This window comes from Drosophila eugracilis, unplaced genomic scaffold (genome assembly GCF_018153835.1).
Source record: "Drosophila eugracilis isolate 14026-0451.02 unplaced genomic scaffold, ASM1815383v1 contig_1825, whole genome shotgun sequence".
In the NCBI taxonomy this organism is placed as follows: domain Eukaryota; kingdom Metazoa; phylum Arthropoda; class Insecta; order Diptera; family Drosophilidae; genus Drosophila; species Drosophila eugracilis.
This window is the reverse complement of record NW_024572672.1, coordinates 15809-29944: the sequence shown is the minus strand read 5'-3', so window position 1 is coordinate 29944 and position 14136 is coordinate 15809. Positions and strand designations below refer to the sequence as shown.

General features: G+C 45.2%; 8 protein-coding genes across 8 annotated transcripts; 3 read left to right on the top strand and 5 right to left on the bottom strand.

The window, feature by feature from the left end:
• Nucleotides 1-85: 85 nt before the first annotated feature.
• On the bottom strand, nt 86-754 carry LOC121529750 (chorion protein S16). Its single transcript, XM_041817698.1, has 2 exons — nt 383-754; nt 86-232 (listed from the first exon to the last, which is right to left on the bottom strand). The coding sequence occupies exons 1-2, from the start codon at nt 711-713 to the stop codon at nt 147-149; spliced, it is 417 nt and encodes a 138-aa protein (XP_041673632.1). The 5' UTR covers nt 714-754; the 3' UTR covers nt 86-146.
• A 1358-nt stretch (nt 755-2112) lies between these two features.
• On the bottom strand, nt 2113-2870 carry LOC121529742 (chorion protein S19). Its single transcript, XM_041817680.1, has 2 exons — nt 2806-2870; nt 2113-2707 (listed from the first exon to the last, which is right to left on the bottom strand). Exons 1-2 carry the CDS (start codon nt 2818-2820, stop codon nt 2198-2200), a joined length of 525 nt encoding a protein of 174 aa, XP_041673614.1. The 5' UTR covers nt 2821-2870; the 3' UTR covers nt 2113-2197.
• A 737-nt stretch (nt 2871-3607) lies between these two features.
• LOC121529741 (chorion protein S15) lies at nt 3608-4242 on the bottom strand. The gene is made up of 2 exons (XM_041817679.1): nt 4148-4242; nt 3608-4075 (listed from the first exon to the last, which is right to left on the bottom strand). Exons 1-2 carry the CDS (start codon nt 4157-4159, stop codon nt 3737-3739), a joined length of 351 nt encoding a protein of 116 aa, XP_041673613.1. The 5' UTR covers nt 4160-4242; the 3' UTR covers nt 3608-3736.
• Nucleotides 4243-5081: 839 nt separating this feature from the next.
• Nucleotides 5082-5931, bottom strand: LOC121529739 (chorion protein S18). Its single transcript, XM_041817670.1, has 2 exons — nt 5822-5931; nt 5082-5664 (listed from the first exon to the last, which is right to left on the bottom strand). The coding sequence occupies exons 1-2, from the start codon at nt 5834-5836 to the stop codon at nt 5170-5172; spliced, it is 510 nt and encodes a 169-aa protein (XP_041673604.1). The 5' UTR covers nt 5837-5931; the 3' UTR covers nt 5082-5169.
• Nucleotides 5932-6715: 784 nt separating this feature from the next.
• LOC121529740 lies at nt 6716-7119 on the top strand. The gene is made up of 2 exons (XM_041817671.1): nt 6716-6926; nt 6989-7119. Exons 1-2 carry the CDS (start codon nt 6906-6908, stop codon nt 7082-7084), a joined length of 117 nt encoding a protein of 38 aa, XP_041673605.1. The 5' UTR covers nt 6716-6905; the 3' UTR covers nt 7085-7119.
• A 55-nt stretch (nt 7120-7174) lies between these two features.
• LOC121529736 (erythroid differentiation-related factor 1) lies at nt 7175-11360 on the bottom strand. Its single transcript, XM_041817667.1, has 6 exons — nt 11052-11360; nt 8528-11000; nt 8222-8471; nt 7849-8160; nt 7598-7791; nt 7175-7542 (listed from the first exon to the last, which is right to left on the bottom strand). The coding sequence occupies exons 1-6, from the start codon at nt 11070-11072 to the stop codon at nt 7175-7177; spliced, it is 3618 nt and encodes a 1205-aa protein (XP_041673601.1). The 5' UTR covers nt 11073-11360.
• Nucleotides 11361-11441: 81 nt separating this feature from the next.
• On the top strand, nt 11442-12289 carry LOC121529738 (guided entry of tail-anchored proteins factor 1). The gene is made up of 2 exons (XM_041817669.1): nt 11442-11607; nt 11663-12289. Exons 1-2 carry the CDS (start codon nt 11536-11538, stop codon nt 12125-12127), a joined length of 537 nt encoding a protein of 178 aa, XP_041673603.1. The 5' UTR covers nt 11442-11535; the 3' UTR covers nt 12128-12289.
• A 61-nt stretch (nt 12290-12350) lies between these two features.
• Nucleotides 12351-13682, top strand: LOC121529737 (signal recognition particle receptor subunit beta). The gene is made up of 3 exons (XM_041817668.1): nt 12351-12538; nt 12616-12922; nt 12980-13682. Exons 1-3 carry the CDS (start codon nt 12433-12435, stop codon nt 13299-13301), a joined length of 735 nt encoding a protein of 244 aa, XP_041673602.1. The 5' UTR covers nt 12351-12432; the 3' UTR covers nt 13302-13682.
• Nucleotides 13683-14136: the final 454 nt, after the last annotated feature.

Below are 14136 nucleotides of genomic sequence, written 5' to 3'. Positions count from 1 at the left end.
TAAAGACGTTCTGCTGGTGGATTTAGCATTGCATAAACTTCTTTCCCCCAAGCATTGGTAACCCAACCCAAGAAATTCATTTTGATTTAACTTGCTTTAAGCTATCACTATTTATTAACACTTTCGGAGCTATACAATCCAAGCTCTTAGATGGCAACAACACCCAGTTTGGATTCGGTGTTCAGAACCGCCTTCTCGCCATAAGATCCGCCGTAGTGGCTCTTCTTGAAGACTGAAAAGTAGAGATAAAAGGGAAAGTAAGTATGGGTGTCTTAAAGATCAATTTAAGTCTATTTGAGGTTCTGTTAATATGAGTATTTATGGATTATTTTAACAATTTAATCCAGCTAAGAGCACCTTAAATGACTAGATAATAACCCACCTGGATCGATTTCGGCCACGAAAGAGCGTGGTGGCAGAGCAGCCGCGTAGAGCTTGTCCAGAGGACCGTAAGGCTTGGCCAGAAGAGGACGGCCCTGTTCCCATCCATATCGGTTGAGGGCATACCAATCAGCACCGTCCAATTTGGCGGCAGAGGCAGCGGCACCAGCGGCATTGGTCAGGGCAGAAGCCTGGGCCTCAGCAGTCTCGGCTGCTTTGACAACATCTCCATAGCTGGGACCGTATCCGGAGCCGCCGTAGTTCGGGCGATTGGCCACAGTCAGGGCAATGCAGCAGGCCATCAGGCAGAGAAGACGCAGGGTGGCGGACATATTTTTGTGGGGATTTTGGCGTTGGTGCGAGGAACGGACTGTTTCGAAAACTAATTAACCAGAGCGTGTGTCCAAATTGCTTTTATAGCAACACCATTTGAGCTGCTCCGCGATTTGTGAGCTCACCAGACGTGACCAAACCAGCTCGATGACCAGTCACTTTCGGGGGGGCCACCAGCGCCAGCATCTTCAACCTACCCGCCACCGCCTCTTTCCCAGTTCGATAAGGCCCCGGGATCGTCTCCAATTTCTATGCTCATTGAAATTGCGCGCCAAATTGCGGCACTGCAACAACCCCGGGAACCCCGAGAAGCTGCTCCATTGATAGCGACTTCCCCCTGCTCGGCACGCTCTGTTCGCTTCTGGTGTGTGCGGTATCGGGGCTTTGGCCGTACTCCATTGCGATCCGGCCAATGCACGCATCGAAAAATCGGGCCAAGTGGGGTTAATGCCAGTGATCAATGAACATGAACCGGAACCTGTGAAATCATCAAGTCTTATGGTTTGCCTTAACCCACTTACTTTTCAACTCTTTAAAGTTTATTAATCATTATCTAAGCTAACAGTTCTGGATTTTTGATTAGAATAAAAAGAAACTAATTATTTACCCTTAGAATCGATTAAAATTTCACATTTATTTCTAAAAGCTGAGATAAGAAAGTCACTGCTGAAGTCTTGAAGAAAAGTAATTTTAACCAGAAAAAGTGTAAGTTTAAGTTAAGGTTTAATCTGGAAATAGTTAGTTTATAATCATGCTCTTATCCAGAAACTAAGACAGAATTAAATAATATATTATATTTCTCTTAAATTTATTTAAAGTATTACTAAAAAATATTCATACCATAAGTCCAAAAAACTGAAACAAATTCCAAAAACTACCGTACATCAAAACATTTACTAGCAGTATTAATTTTACCGACAACTTTTCCCATGAATTATACCGCACTCAATCCAAGAATTCTTGCCGTGATTCACCCCGCTCGACTCGAATGTCAAGCGATGGCCAGCAGCATTGAAGCTCTTGGCCAAGAGTTTCGGCCCCAAACAAGTCAGCAGATGTGTTTGCTTACCAGCCAGAAAATTGGAGCGGCAATCGGCGAAACCAACTGTGGCGCTTTCTGGCCGCAAGATTATTGACTGACTGACACAATAAATAATTGAATGTTTATGGCTCTGGCACATTGGTGAGTGATTTGAAAGTGAACCGGAGCAAGCAAATCCGGAGCACGTTTCCGCCAAGCCACTCAAATGCATTCCCGTCGGCAACTGCAATCAAATGTTACTTCTCCGCCCACTCTGAACAGCTGCTGCAGCTGCATTTGAGCTTGAAAACCCCGAAAATTTGTTTTCTCATAGATATTAATACAACTTAAGGCACCCAAAAAATATTTCAAAATTATTATGATTTTTTTCTTGTAGTTTATTATTTACACTATCAGGCTGAGATCAAGTACCCGCCATGTTGGCTGGGATCTTGTATGTGCCTAGTAGCCGCTGCTACGTTGTCCACCGTATTGGCTACCGTACTGGTTGCCATACTGGTTCTCGGGGATGAACAGCTTGGCCACTGGGGCGGCAGGGCGGATGGGCAAGATCACCTTGCTGTACTCCGGGGGCGAGACATAAGCCTTGTAGTTGTTCTGGCCGGGATAGAGGAGAGTGGCGCCAGCAGGCTGGACAGTCCACCTGGGTCCATAGCCACCACGGCGGTAGTTGCCACCGTTTCCGTATCCACGACGCTCACCGCCATATCCTCCGCTGATCTGGATGGGACGCAGAATCTCGGGTCCATAACCACCACGAGGTCCTCCGGCAATGATCTCCACGGGGCGCTCATAACGCTGCTGACCCTCGTTTCCGGCGGCAGCAGCTGAACTGGCAGCCGAGGCAGCAGAGCTATCCTGACCGTAGCTTCGGGGTCCGTAGCTCTGTGGGCCACCGTAGTTGGCATAACAGCTGCCTACGATGCAGGCGCAGAAGATAACTGCTAGAGTCTAGAAAATCAGGAAAATTCCCAATTAGCCTTCGTTCGGAAAATGGAAAGCTAGCAGGGAATAGGGAAATGGTCTTCAGGGACACCATCAATACTTACAGTGAACTTGTTCATGGCTATGATGTATGGGTTTTGGCACAGTTGGCAGAATTAACATATTAAATGGCAAAGCACACTTCTTTATATAAGCAAAAATTATTGTTGCACTCGAAACGTGATCTCGCCCAGAAATTTGTCACGGCTCAAGAGCCAGCTTCGCCGTCTCTTCTTGGCCAGTTTGTTGGGGAACTTTCTGTGGATTTCTAGCTTTTCCTAGCCAGATATCGCGGCTCCGCGCTGAGTTCTTTTCTGGTTGAGCAGGTTGCTCACCGACGCATTTCGTATCTTCGACATTCGGCTGACGACCTTCGTTGGGGGTGGCAGATGCCGATGGTTCAATTGGGGCCGAAAATCGAAGTTGGCTTATTGTTGGATTATGCGGTGCGTGAGGGAACGCTGCCGGTTTAGGGGGATAACTGGGCGGTAAGTCAACGTGCCGCTAAAGAAAGTTGGATCATTATTAAAAACTGATCCAACACTTTTTAAGAGTATTAAGTTGCTGAGAACAAATATAGCAGATGAAGTGGAACTCTTGTTAGCATCATGAAGATATAGCTGAAACTTAAGAATTTCTCTTCAGAAATTTAGAAGATATTTAAGTACAATATCAGTAAATTTTTAAAATTGTGCAATGATTGTACAAGATTATAATAGATGGATTTCTAAAAATGTTTAACTGTTTCGCTAATATTGAACTGTGATTCTTCAAGACTGAACTTGGCCTGAAGTAATAATACCCCACCAAGCAGTCTTTACCAAACTGCGCTAAAAAGTATGCAACAATTACAAAAAACAATATGGATTTTTGTTCGATATTTTCCATTGCGTTCATGCTGTTTTTATTCGCTGATTCTCAGAGTTTCGCTTTGACAGCCACTCGAGGATACAAACAAGGAGTCGATAGTTCGATTCGCTGCCGAAGAAGCAGGAATTAGTATCCACCAGGTCCACCGTAGCCACGGCCGATCTCGTAGCCGCGTCCACCATCGATCTCGTAGGAGGGAATGGCGAACTGGCGGTAGCTTCCGGGCTTCACGGCGGCAGCGGAAGCAGCGGCGGCAGCAGCGGCACTTCCACCATTGCCCTCCGATCGTAGGCTTCGGGGATAGTTGTCATAGCCGCGGCTAGGTCCGTAAGCAGGAACCTCCTCGTAGACGACGCGTTGGATTCCACCATAGCCACCACCGTAGCCACCACCGTATCCTCCACGGTTGCCGTACACTGGGCCGGCGTTGGTGTAGGCGAAGAGAGCCAGGGTAACACAGACAATCTAAGGATAGAATGGGGAAATCCCGAGGATTAGCTGGCTGCTAAATTCCTTGCGCTTGTAGTTACAACTTACCAGGTACTTCATGGTGAGTGCTTAGTTTTGTTGGTTTGGGGTAATCAATCAAACTATGATTTACTGACCAGAAACGGTCGCTTTTATACGCGAAAATTAGCCTGGATATTTACGTGACCTATATACACAAATTGCTCTGTTTCAGTCCATAAATCGCATTTCATAATTGGCCCCGGCTCGAATATACTCACATTTGATTTATGTACTTCCATTTACTCGTTGTCTGGCCATTATAAAATCGCTTGGTTACGCGATGTGCCATTCTACCGGACCCGGGGCTTTAGTTTGGGTCTTGATAGTTCCACAAACACGCGACTCTCTCAGTTGGTACCCACGAACGCGTCTATTTGAAATACTCGTATACTCCAAAATTTGTTGTAATTAACTTTCTGTTTTTTCACATTCTTGGGGGTAATGTTTCACAGGTCGGTTGTGACTCTTAGAGTGGGTTAGTCAAAGGGCTAATACATCTGGAACTGGTTTAAGCCGGTTTTCCCTTCAAAATATCTTACTACACTTACAGTTTTGAAATATTTTTAAAATGACTAAGTAGCCTGAATTACATATCATTTAAGTTAATAACTTTTATACAGTTTAAGTTTTTAATATAGTTTAAAAAATATTTAGAGTTTCTTAAATAAAATTTGGTATTAAATTAAGCATTTTGAGCATTCAAACTTCAATTATAAATCTACTTAGATTGGTTATATTGAGGTAATAAACGTTTCCCAATTCAAAAAGAAATTCACATCATTCTTTGGCTCTTCAGCCACTTCTTTCACATTAACTTTTTGACCAAGAAATTTTTGCTGGCTCAAAAGTATCTTATGGCATAGCGAAGAACCAAAGTCTGTGCCAATTTAGCTAAGACATGCAGAGTACAGCTCTTGGCCAGAAATTTTAGCCCCAGTAAGAATAATAAACACTATAAAAATTTAAGTCTCGATGTTTGGCTTTTTTTATTATGACCTAGTTCCTTATTGGTAGGTAAGTTTCTGATTCACTGTTCATGGTTTTTCCGCTTAGTAGCTGGGCCTCTTGTAACCCTTCTTTCCGGCGGCCACGGAGCTGGCGGCAGCAGCTGCTGAACCTCCCTTCACCTTCTCACTGCGTCCGTACTCCTGGGGTCCGTAGCTGATGGGTGGGTACACGGGCTGGGCATAACGTGGGGGCTCCTTCCAGACCAGAGGAGCACCGGCACTGGGCGCGGCAAGGGCGAGCTTAGCCAGGGCAATAGCTTGGGCATCGACTGGTGGAGCACCACCGTATCCAGATCCGTACTCAGATCCGACATTAGCACCGCTGTAAGCAGATGCCAGAGGAGCCGACTCGTAAGCACCACCATATCCTCCATGGTTTCCACCATATCCACCGCCGTACGAGGGAACGATGGCCTTAACGGTCAAAGCAGGCTGCACCTGGTAGGCATAGCCACCAACTGGGGCACCACCGTATCCACCACTGGGACGACCATAGGCATTGGCCGAAACCGCAGAGATGGCGCAGAGGCAGATACACTAAGGGATTAGGGAAAAATATAAATTTAGTTAGGTTCTAAAAAGCTTTTTAAGAGTTTTCCTCAGAAATTGGGATCAAATGATTTTTATTTTATTAATAATTCCAGAGGGATATAGTTTGAAAGTTATAGAAATATTATTAGATATTAAGACTCACCATGAACTTCATCATTCTGAGGCTGAGTTGGTTAGTTGATCGTTGCGAAGGTAACTAATGTCTTATTCTGGCTTACTGTTTTGTTTTTATACCAGATCCAGGCAGCCGCCGAACGCTTACGTGACGAATATGATGCAAGTTTCGGCTCTCGGGGTTCCCGGAGACGCAGTTCCAGGTCTCGGCTCTTTGTCCGGCAATCTTAAGACGCCGCCGGAGACGTGCAGCCAGGCCAAATCCACTCTGGCCAAAAAGCTAGCTCTCATTTTGGCCCGGTCCAGATAGCAGGCGTCTGTGCTTACGCCATCGTCTGCCGGAGACGAGACCCCGTTACGTAAGATTCCGACAGCATGACTCTTCGTGCTCCGGATCCACATGGTTTCTACCATTATTCGAATCGATTTGCCCCACGGTGCCGAGAGCTTGACACCGATATTTCAATGACACACTAAAGCCAAGGCAGTGGCCTGAACTTTCTGCTGCGTTGGTAGAATTTATATACAAAAGCAAAAAAAATTGAGATAAAATTACAATAAAATTATAAACACTTAACCGTTCCACTTTTCAAATTGCCTCGCTAAGCTTTTTATAATATTTAAGTGGCGCTACACAAATTGTGAATGGCTTATAAGCGGGCGCAAACTTTTAATAATGACTTGTGAATTATTTAGATGTGGGCCAGGCTCAGGGCCCCAGCAGCCAGAAGACGGATGAAAACGATCTTTCTCCGGATGCATTTTCTCTTTAAGATTGCTTTATTGGTCTTTAAACTAGTTGCTCTGCTCTTAGGAATTAAGTAAAAATATTATTATAAGACTGCGAACTGGAACTAGCAAACGATATAAAGATAAATATTAAATAGTAACAGCATTCGGCTATGTAATGCATAAGTAAATCGGCTGAAACCTCAAGCCAAGATTGACGGATCTGAACATCCATCACAAGCCCGATATAGCTAGCTTGTTAAACAAGATATTTAACTGAAGCTAATCTAGATGACCGACACGTCTGGACCAGGGCCCTCAGACCTTATAAGAGACGAGCTGCCGATGATCAGCTCAGAAAACTAGCTCCAAACGCTTACAAAATGAGTAGTCTGCGCTGCAAGGTGAGATAGGCTGATTATGGGTTCATCATGACGGTCACATTAATAGTCATTTCTGTCTACAGATCCTACAATTGGCTGTACTGCTGGTGCTGGCTGCTTTGCAGATGGGTGCAGATCATTTGGACAGCGATGAGTGCGGTTGCGGGCGGCGAGGTTGAGATGAGACATCAATAAACAAGCGACGAGCAATGCATACAATTCGAACGGTTGTGGGTTCTGGGGTTAAACCTATCAGAAGACACGTACGGTTAGTCGCGGGCCAGCTGGGTATCGCACATGGCCCGCAGCCGGGCGAGCAGCATGTGCAAATGCTTTAAGCAAGCTGTCGGCAATTGCTGGGCCCCTAGGCCATGTTTCCCAGTCAAGGTTTCCATATACATGCGCTTGTACAGCTTTGACAACTGCTTGGGATCCTTGCCGGTCAGCGTGAGCTTCGTAAGTGTCTTTAGAGCATTTTGCAATCGGCTCTCAAAGAGTGTCAAATGGCCGGCAAACTCGTCATCGGCCACTTGGCCACTGTTAGTATCGATGACGTGGGTAAAAATGAATTGACACTGTAAACAAATGTCCAAAGCCGCTTGCATTTGCTTGATCTTCTGAGCGGTGTGAGTGGAAACTGCCGGGAAATTGAAAAACTTGAGTCTTGGTTATCTTGATCTGAATATACATACGTTCGGCCAGAAATTCGTGAAGGGAAATCCGCTCTAGCTGCACCACTAACAAATCTCCCACCTCCTTGAGAGCTTCCAGAATTTGGGTGGCCTTCTCGTAGTGGTATTTGCATAGTTGTAGAGTAGACTTGGGCAGCTGAGAGAAATCACAACAGCCATGTGAACGCAGTTGCGAATAGTGGAAGGAGGCAATCCTGAAAAGTCAAAGATGGCTTAATACATTTGATTAACAGGTCTGCTCATGGATCTACCTTTTGTGTATCAGCCCCGAACGAAAACTGTAGAGTACTTGGCGCGCACCCGCGTGCTCCACATCGCAAAGTCGCAAAGATTTTTGAAGCAATTCCAGCACTTCTTTAGAGGCATCAACTAAGCTTGATTTATCGGCTGAGCTGTAGTCCTGAAGTTGTTTGGCTAATGTAAAGGTGGCAGTGGATAGTTCCCAGTGGACAAGGTCCCACAGCTCAGCATTTGCTTTACGAGTATCTAGACAATCCTTGGCCTTTTCGTAATAATTGAAGGCCTCGCTGTAAAAGACTTTTTGGCTGTCTAAAGTAATGGCGCTAAATCGGTGGAAAACTCAATCAGTTAATATTTAAGTAAATATGTCATTGTACTATTTACCTCTCATTAGGCATTGTGAGATGGGCACGCAGGCGCATAAACCGGCCCATATTACAATATAAAAAGGCCAGATTGACATTATCTTCCACGGCAGTGAAGGCTTCTATGCCTCGACGTAGGCAATCATAAGAATTTACTGTCAATTTGACATACAACGGCTCGGATGGATCCGTATTTTGGTTTTCCTCAGGTTGGCCATCCCCAGAAGCTTTAGAGGACTCCTTCTTCTTCATCAACTCACTGTACTCCTCTGGAATAAACATTTCCGATTAGTTTATTATTGCTTTTAGTAGTTCTTTTCCTTACCTTGAGCCCAGTACATGTACTTGAGGCCCAGTTCATTCCGCACATTTCCCAATCGACGAAGTAGTTCATTGCTCTCCGTTTTCTGAGCATGTTCCAATGCCTGTTCGTAACACTTACAGCTGTGCAGCATAACATGCTCTAAACTTTTGGCCGGTGCAAGGGAGGGCAGCTCCTCCTCCCCTCCATCCAACTCTTGCGCCAGCTCGTCGCCAATAACGCCAATCGATGCGTCCTGCTCCTCGTATTGCTGGGTATATTCCTCGATGGCCTCCCAGTGTTTTGACATCTGGAAGAAGCAGTCGCCTGCCCGGCCCAGCAAACAGCTATACTGTGAAACCACATTGGCCATGTACTTGTTAAGTACCTGTTGGCAGCGACAGGCCAGCTCAATGGAGCGCAATGTGTAACCATAGTTTTGGGATTCATAATAGTGCTCAGCTAAAGTTGCAAATGTTAGACAGGCCTTTTCCAACAGAAGAAGTTTCAAGTGCACATTCCAGGAGCCGAAATTCTGCGTGTTAAACTTAGCACTCATCTGCCGGTTGCTGGCATCAACGGACTTAGACTTAGCAGTGGTAGCTAGTTCCTTGGACTTGCTTCGTTTAGCCTTAGAGCTTGGCTTTTTTATAACTTGCGTCGGCTGCTGGTTAGGCTTCAGCTGCTCATAGGGTAGGGGAATTGGACTGAAAGGCTTAGACATGTTGGGATTCTGCTCCTCGTGCAGAATTCGCCGCTTTTCCTCCTGCTTGGCGTTTGTCTCCGACTCCTTCAGCTTCTCCTCCTGGCTCCCGTTAAAATACTGCAGGCAGGATAGACCAGCACTAATGTGCTCCAAAGAAATGCTACAACGCTCAGCAGTTGTAGCTAAGAGGGGAGCCGGTTTAGACTTCTTGGCATTGGATTTAAAGTCCCTGAGGGCATCACAAATATGACGCACAGCCACGTTGGCCTTTCCACCGCCCTCCTCGCTGCTTTGGTAAATCTTCTCGCTTGAGTAGTCGAGGAGATCATCTTCATAGTCCTCTTCTTCATCGTCTTCATCGTCGTCATACAACGATTGATCGTCGGAATCAACTTCCTCGAACTTAGGGGCTTTAGGATCAATGCCCGCGGGCACATGAAGATCCGAGAGTATATAGTGTGAGGAGCTAACGATCTGGGGATACTGTTCCTTCGGCAGCAGCTTGATGCAGTTATCCAAAAGGGCTCGGATGTTACCCGCAGCTTTGGGACTGATGTGTGGCAGTGTATTCTTCATGTTACGAGCCACCGAATAAAGCAGCATGCCAACCGGAACGGTAAAGGGATTTACTTGCTGCTGTGGCGGATCACCTTCAGACTTCTCCGCCGCCTGACTTTGGCATAAAGTGGTAAGATCGTACAACTTGACCACGTCATCGTTGCGCCCCTTGAACAACCAGTAGGTGTGCCCCGCCTTTGTAGCATTGGCCTTGAGAAAGGCCAGAATGTTTTGGGCCACGTTGCGGACAACCTGGGGTGAGAACTGCGAGTTCTCCAGGTAGGGCAGGTCCTCAGTCTTGATGATCTCGTACTTCTGCACAATTCCGTCCAAATGGTAACACATCACCACCTCGGGCACATTGCACATGAGGTTGTCCAACCAGTAATCGATGCCAGTTAACACGTTTATGGGCTGGGCGGCATCCCTTAAACGTAAGCTGATGCACGGTCTATTAGGTCCTCCGAAAATAGGCATATCTGTGCCGATGAGCATACGTATATCCTCAAAGGTCCAGACCACGTTCCTATTGAAGGCATGACTGGACTTTGGGTCCGGCACGTTCTCCTCTATCTTGGGTTCCGGAAGAACTGGTCCCGTGATGGGCAATCCCTGTCGCCTACTGGTCAATTGAGTGGGCGTGGTGGCCACATCGTAGTCCAACTCATCGCCAGTCTGCTTTAGACTGTGATAGAGAAATTTTGACAGAAGATTCTTGGTTTGAAGAGCTTCGCGGGATCGCTCCTTTAGGCAGTAGTTGTGCTGTGTATCCCCGTATGTCAGGACGTGCTCCAGAATAAAAGATCTAAGCCACTTCCAGTCGTCATCGGCCTTTCGCAGCAGATACTTTTGGATGTCAAACTCATCCAGGAGCAGTGTGTTGCCCACTTTATGCACCACCATGCTGATGGCGCTCTGTGCGCTATAAGGCAACTTGAGTAGCTGCTTAATGTTCTCGGCATCGCTGACCACATCCACCTCACCCACGCAGTCGGGAAACATCTGGCCCAGCCGAAAACTGGCGAATCCGGCACTTTGGTACAAGGCCTGATGCAATCCATGGCTACTGTGCGATGTAGTTAGCCAGTTGAGAGGCGGAAGATTCAAGTTAGTGTTGCATTCCAGCCGCTTAAAGTGGGCGGGTAGCTGCACGGGTGACAACTTAATCACCGCCTGGCTTTTTACCACATCCAGCTCGTGGGGCCCTGGCCCGATGCTCCTGCAGGGTTCGATCTGCAAATAAACAGATGTTATTTATATTATTTCTGCAAAGCACTAGCTTACCTCTTCGTTTCTATCTTCCATTCTCGTGGTGTCTCATCGGTAACTTGCTAAATCCCAAAAAATCATGGAATATTCAAGAAACTTCGAGCAGATGTGTTTTTGTTTTGCCGGCACAGCTGTGAACTACAGGAGTTTTCCAGCACTAGCTCAAGCGGCGCTGTCAATACTGAGGCATGAGCGTAGGTAGGAATGAAATTGTTCCCGTTAAAAGAGGCCTCTTATTTTCAAAACTATCTTAAATGTGATTTGTTAATTGATTTTAAATATCATATATATAGTATTTTATTAAACGTTTATCATTAAATGATTTAAACATAATTGTTATTTAATTACCTAATAGTCACACCCCTTTCCTACGGCACTGCGAATACCCAATCAGCTGACTCCCTGTCAGCACTGTCGCACTATTTTGATTTTACTAACACGATTTACCAAAGGCTGTCCGTAAAATTTCCCTAATTGGTCACTAAACTGACTTAAAACCATGACGCTCTTCGCCCTCATCGCGCTGCTCAGCCTGCTGAACACAATCCTGCCAGACTTTATAAGAAACTACGTATGTACTATTCGTTAAGTAAAAGCCCGGTATTAAAAATTCTCTGACCCCACAGCTCAAAGTATCCCGTTTGTGGAGCGCCAGGAACGCTTCAGAAGTCCGTCATTTGCAGGCTGAAGTGGACGATGCCCGGGAACAAGTGGAGGTGGTGCGCAATGCGGAACATTCAGGGGAATATGCAAAGACAATTAAAATAATGCGTGCCGAGCGCAAAGTGGCCGAAGCGGAGGCGAAACTGAAATCTGCCCGTGGAATGGAGAACCTAATGCGGATGGGCATCGATACGGCCATGTTCTACGGCTCCAAGGTGCTCCTTGCGCTGATCACGATCATAGTTAGCTTCCGGAACCGTGGTTCGCCTGTGATGATCATCGACGAGGGAATAAGTTTGGCACCATTCACGGGTCTCCTCAGCTTTCCCACCGGTGTGGCCAATGCTATTTCCGTGCCTGCCTGGGCCTTTTCCTGCAATCTGACTTTCCGCCTCATCTATGGTTTCGTAAAAAATCGAGGGGCGTGATTTAATCCGGATAAAATCCCTCCATTTAGTTTAGCTTTTAAAAGGCGCTCGAAACTATGTACTTTAAAATGCTTTACTAAGCTTCATCACGCATTAAGACCTTAATGTAAAGGCCCGATATTTTGTAAACACATAAAATAAATGTATTTTCACACAAAGAAATTTTTGAGTTGCGCGCCTTATCTTTGAAGGCTTTTCAACACTAAAGTTGTGCTGTCAACTAAACAGTGTTGCAGAGCGTTCGACCTATATGAGTGCGTGTCATTTTCCCCATCGAATTTGTTTGGTGTTTTTGTTAGTCGAAAATGGACAAACTAAATGAAAATGCCCGGGAGCGAAAGCAAATCAAGCTTGGCGAGATCGACACTGGTCCAATTTTATTGGCCCTTTTGCTGGGCTTCATTGCAGTAGGTGAGTACGCCACGTGGTGGTGGCCTTTCGTCCCCGAGAGTCTCACCTAATATTTGGAATCCCTTCTTCTCACTTAGCAATCTTTGTGATTCTGCGGAAGCGCACCGCTGGGCGTAAGGATTTCCTCCTCACCGGTCTGAGTGAATCTGGCAAAAGTGCCATCTTCATGCAGCTGCTCCACGGCAAATTTCCGACCACTTTTACTTCGATCAAGGAGAATGTTGGAGACTACCAAGCGGGCAGTTCATCAGTCAGATTAGTGGACATTCCCGGACATTACAGGGTGCGCGACAAGTGCTTCGAGCTGTATAAACATCGTGCCAAGGGGATAGTCTTTGTAGTGGACTCCGTTACTGCCCAAAAGGATATCCGTGATGTGGCAGAGTGAGTTTTCTGCAGGAATACACTAAAGATCATATTCTTATTAAGTTGTTGTTCCAGTTTCCTCTACACTATATTATCAGATAGCGCTACACAGCCATGCTCTGTATTAATCCTTTGTAACAAACAAGATCAAACCACCGCCAAGAGTGCCCAGGTCATCAAAGCTCTACTGGAGAAAGAGCTTCACACAGTACGCGATACTAGGAGCCGCAAACTGCAATCCGTGGGTGATGATGAGGCCAACAAACCCATAACACTGGGCAAGCCAGGACGCAATTTCGAATTCTCACACATCGCACAGAATATTCAGTTTGTGGAGGCCTCCGCCAAGGAGCAGGAACTCAATCCTCTCACCGATTGGCTGTCTCGCCTCCTGTGAAGTGGAAACACAAAGCTCTCTGACTGAGAAGAAACAGAAGTCCTAAAGGAACGAATGCAGAACACAAAACAACATATTGATATTTATTTTAATTCTTAGCGCCCTCGTATATATGCCATGCCTATATATATCGCTGTTAGAATATAAATCCCTGCATTGTTAAATACCCGACACCCCAAGCCTTTGTCTCCTTCCAATTTCCCCGTCTAATTTTAAGTTATTGTGGAAATTTTTATACTTTTTAGCATTAATTTGTCGGTTGAATTTGAATAAGAATCATGTATTGATCGAACGAGAAAAGAGTTGTGCATTTATAAACGCTGATGCAGATCATGGGCTCAGTAAAGGTTTTAAAAATAAAATACGGGTCCTCAAAAATTATTTTGAAGAATTTCTAATAAAAAATGTATTACAAAAATTAAACGTATTTATAAATGGTAAGAACATAGAAGATATATTTGATCCATGGCCGGATCCATGTATTCGGTATGAAATAATTATTGGTTGATGTTTCCTTGTCTAATAAGTTTTCCTTTAAAATACCGTGCCGCCAGCATTCAAAATGAAATTTGAATTTGAGATCACATTTTGTAGTATCGATATCAATCTGTTGATATCGATTTTTGAAGTTCCATTTTCATACACAAAAGTGAGATGGCGCCTCAATCTACATTTATATTACATGTGTAAAATAATTACTTTCACTTAATTTATAAACAGCTTCTGCTTATCTTTTACTAAGTCTTAATCCTGTAAACTTTTACGAATAGTTATTATAATTGTTTAACAATCTAATTTTAGTGTCCTTTTCCTATTTAAATGGACATTTAAACAC

Coding starts and splice junctions, on each gene's coding strand:
- LOC121529736 (XM_041817667.1), bottom strand. CDS start 11,072: ATGGAAGATAGAAACGAAGAG. Junction 7,792..7,848: donor TCGGGGCTGATACACAAAAG/GTAGATCCATGA, acceptor TTGACTTTTCAG/GATTGCCTCCTTCCACTATT. Junction 7,543..7,597: donor TCACGAATTTCTGGCCGAAC/GTATGTATATTC, acceptor ATTTCCCGGCAG/TTTCCACTCACACCGCTCAG.
- LOC121529740 (XM_041817671.1), top strand. CDS start 6,906: ATGAGTAGTCTGCGCTGCAAG. Junction 6,927..6,988: donor TGAGTAGTCTGCGCTGCAAG/GTGAGATAGGCT, acceptor TTCTGTCTACAG/ATCCTACAATTGGCTGTACT.
- LOC121529737 (XM_041817668.1), top strand. CDS start 12,433: ATGGACAAACTAAATGAAAATGCCCGGGAGCGAAAGCAAATCAAGCTT. Junction 12,539..12,615: donor GCTGGGCTTCATTGCAGTAG/GTGAGTACGCCA, acceptor CTTCTCACTTAG/CAATCTTTGTGATTCTGCGG. Junction 12,923..12,979: donor GATATCCGTGATGTGGCAGA/GTGAGTTTTCTG, acceptor TTGTTGTTCCAG/TTTCCTCTACACTATATTAT.
- LOC121529750 (XM_041817698.1), bottom strand. CDS start 713: ATGTCCGCCACCCTGCGTCTTCTCTGCCTGATGGCCTGCTGCATTGCC. Junction 233..382: donor CGTGGCCGAAATCGATCCAG/GTGGGTTATTAT, acceptor TCTACTTTTCAG/TCTTCAAGAAGAGCCACTAC.
- LOC121529738 (XM_041817669.1), top strand. CDS start 11,536: ATGACGCTCTTCGCCCTCATCGCGCTGCTCAGCCTGCTGAACACAATC. Junction 11,608..11,662: donor CAGACTTTATAAGAAACTAC/GTATGTACTATT, acceptor CTGACCCCACAG/CTCAAAGTATCCCGTTTGTG.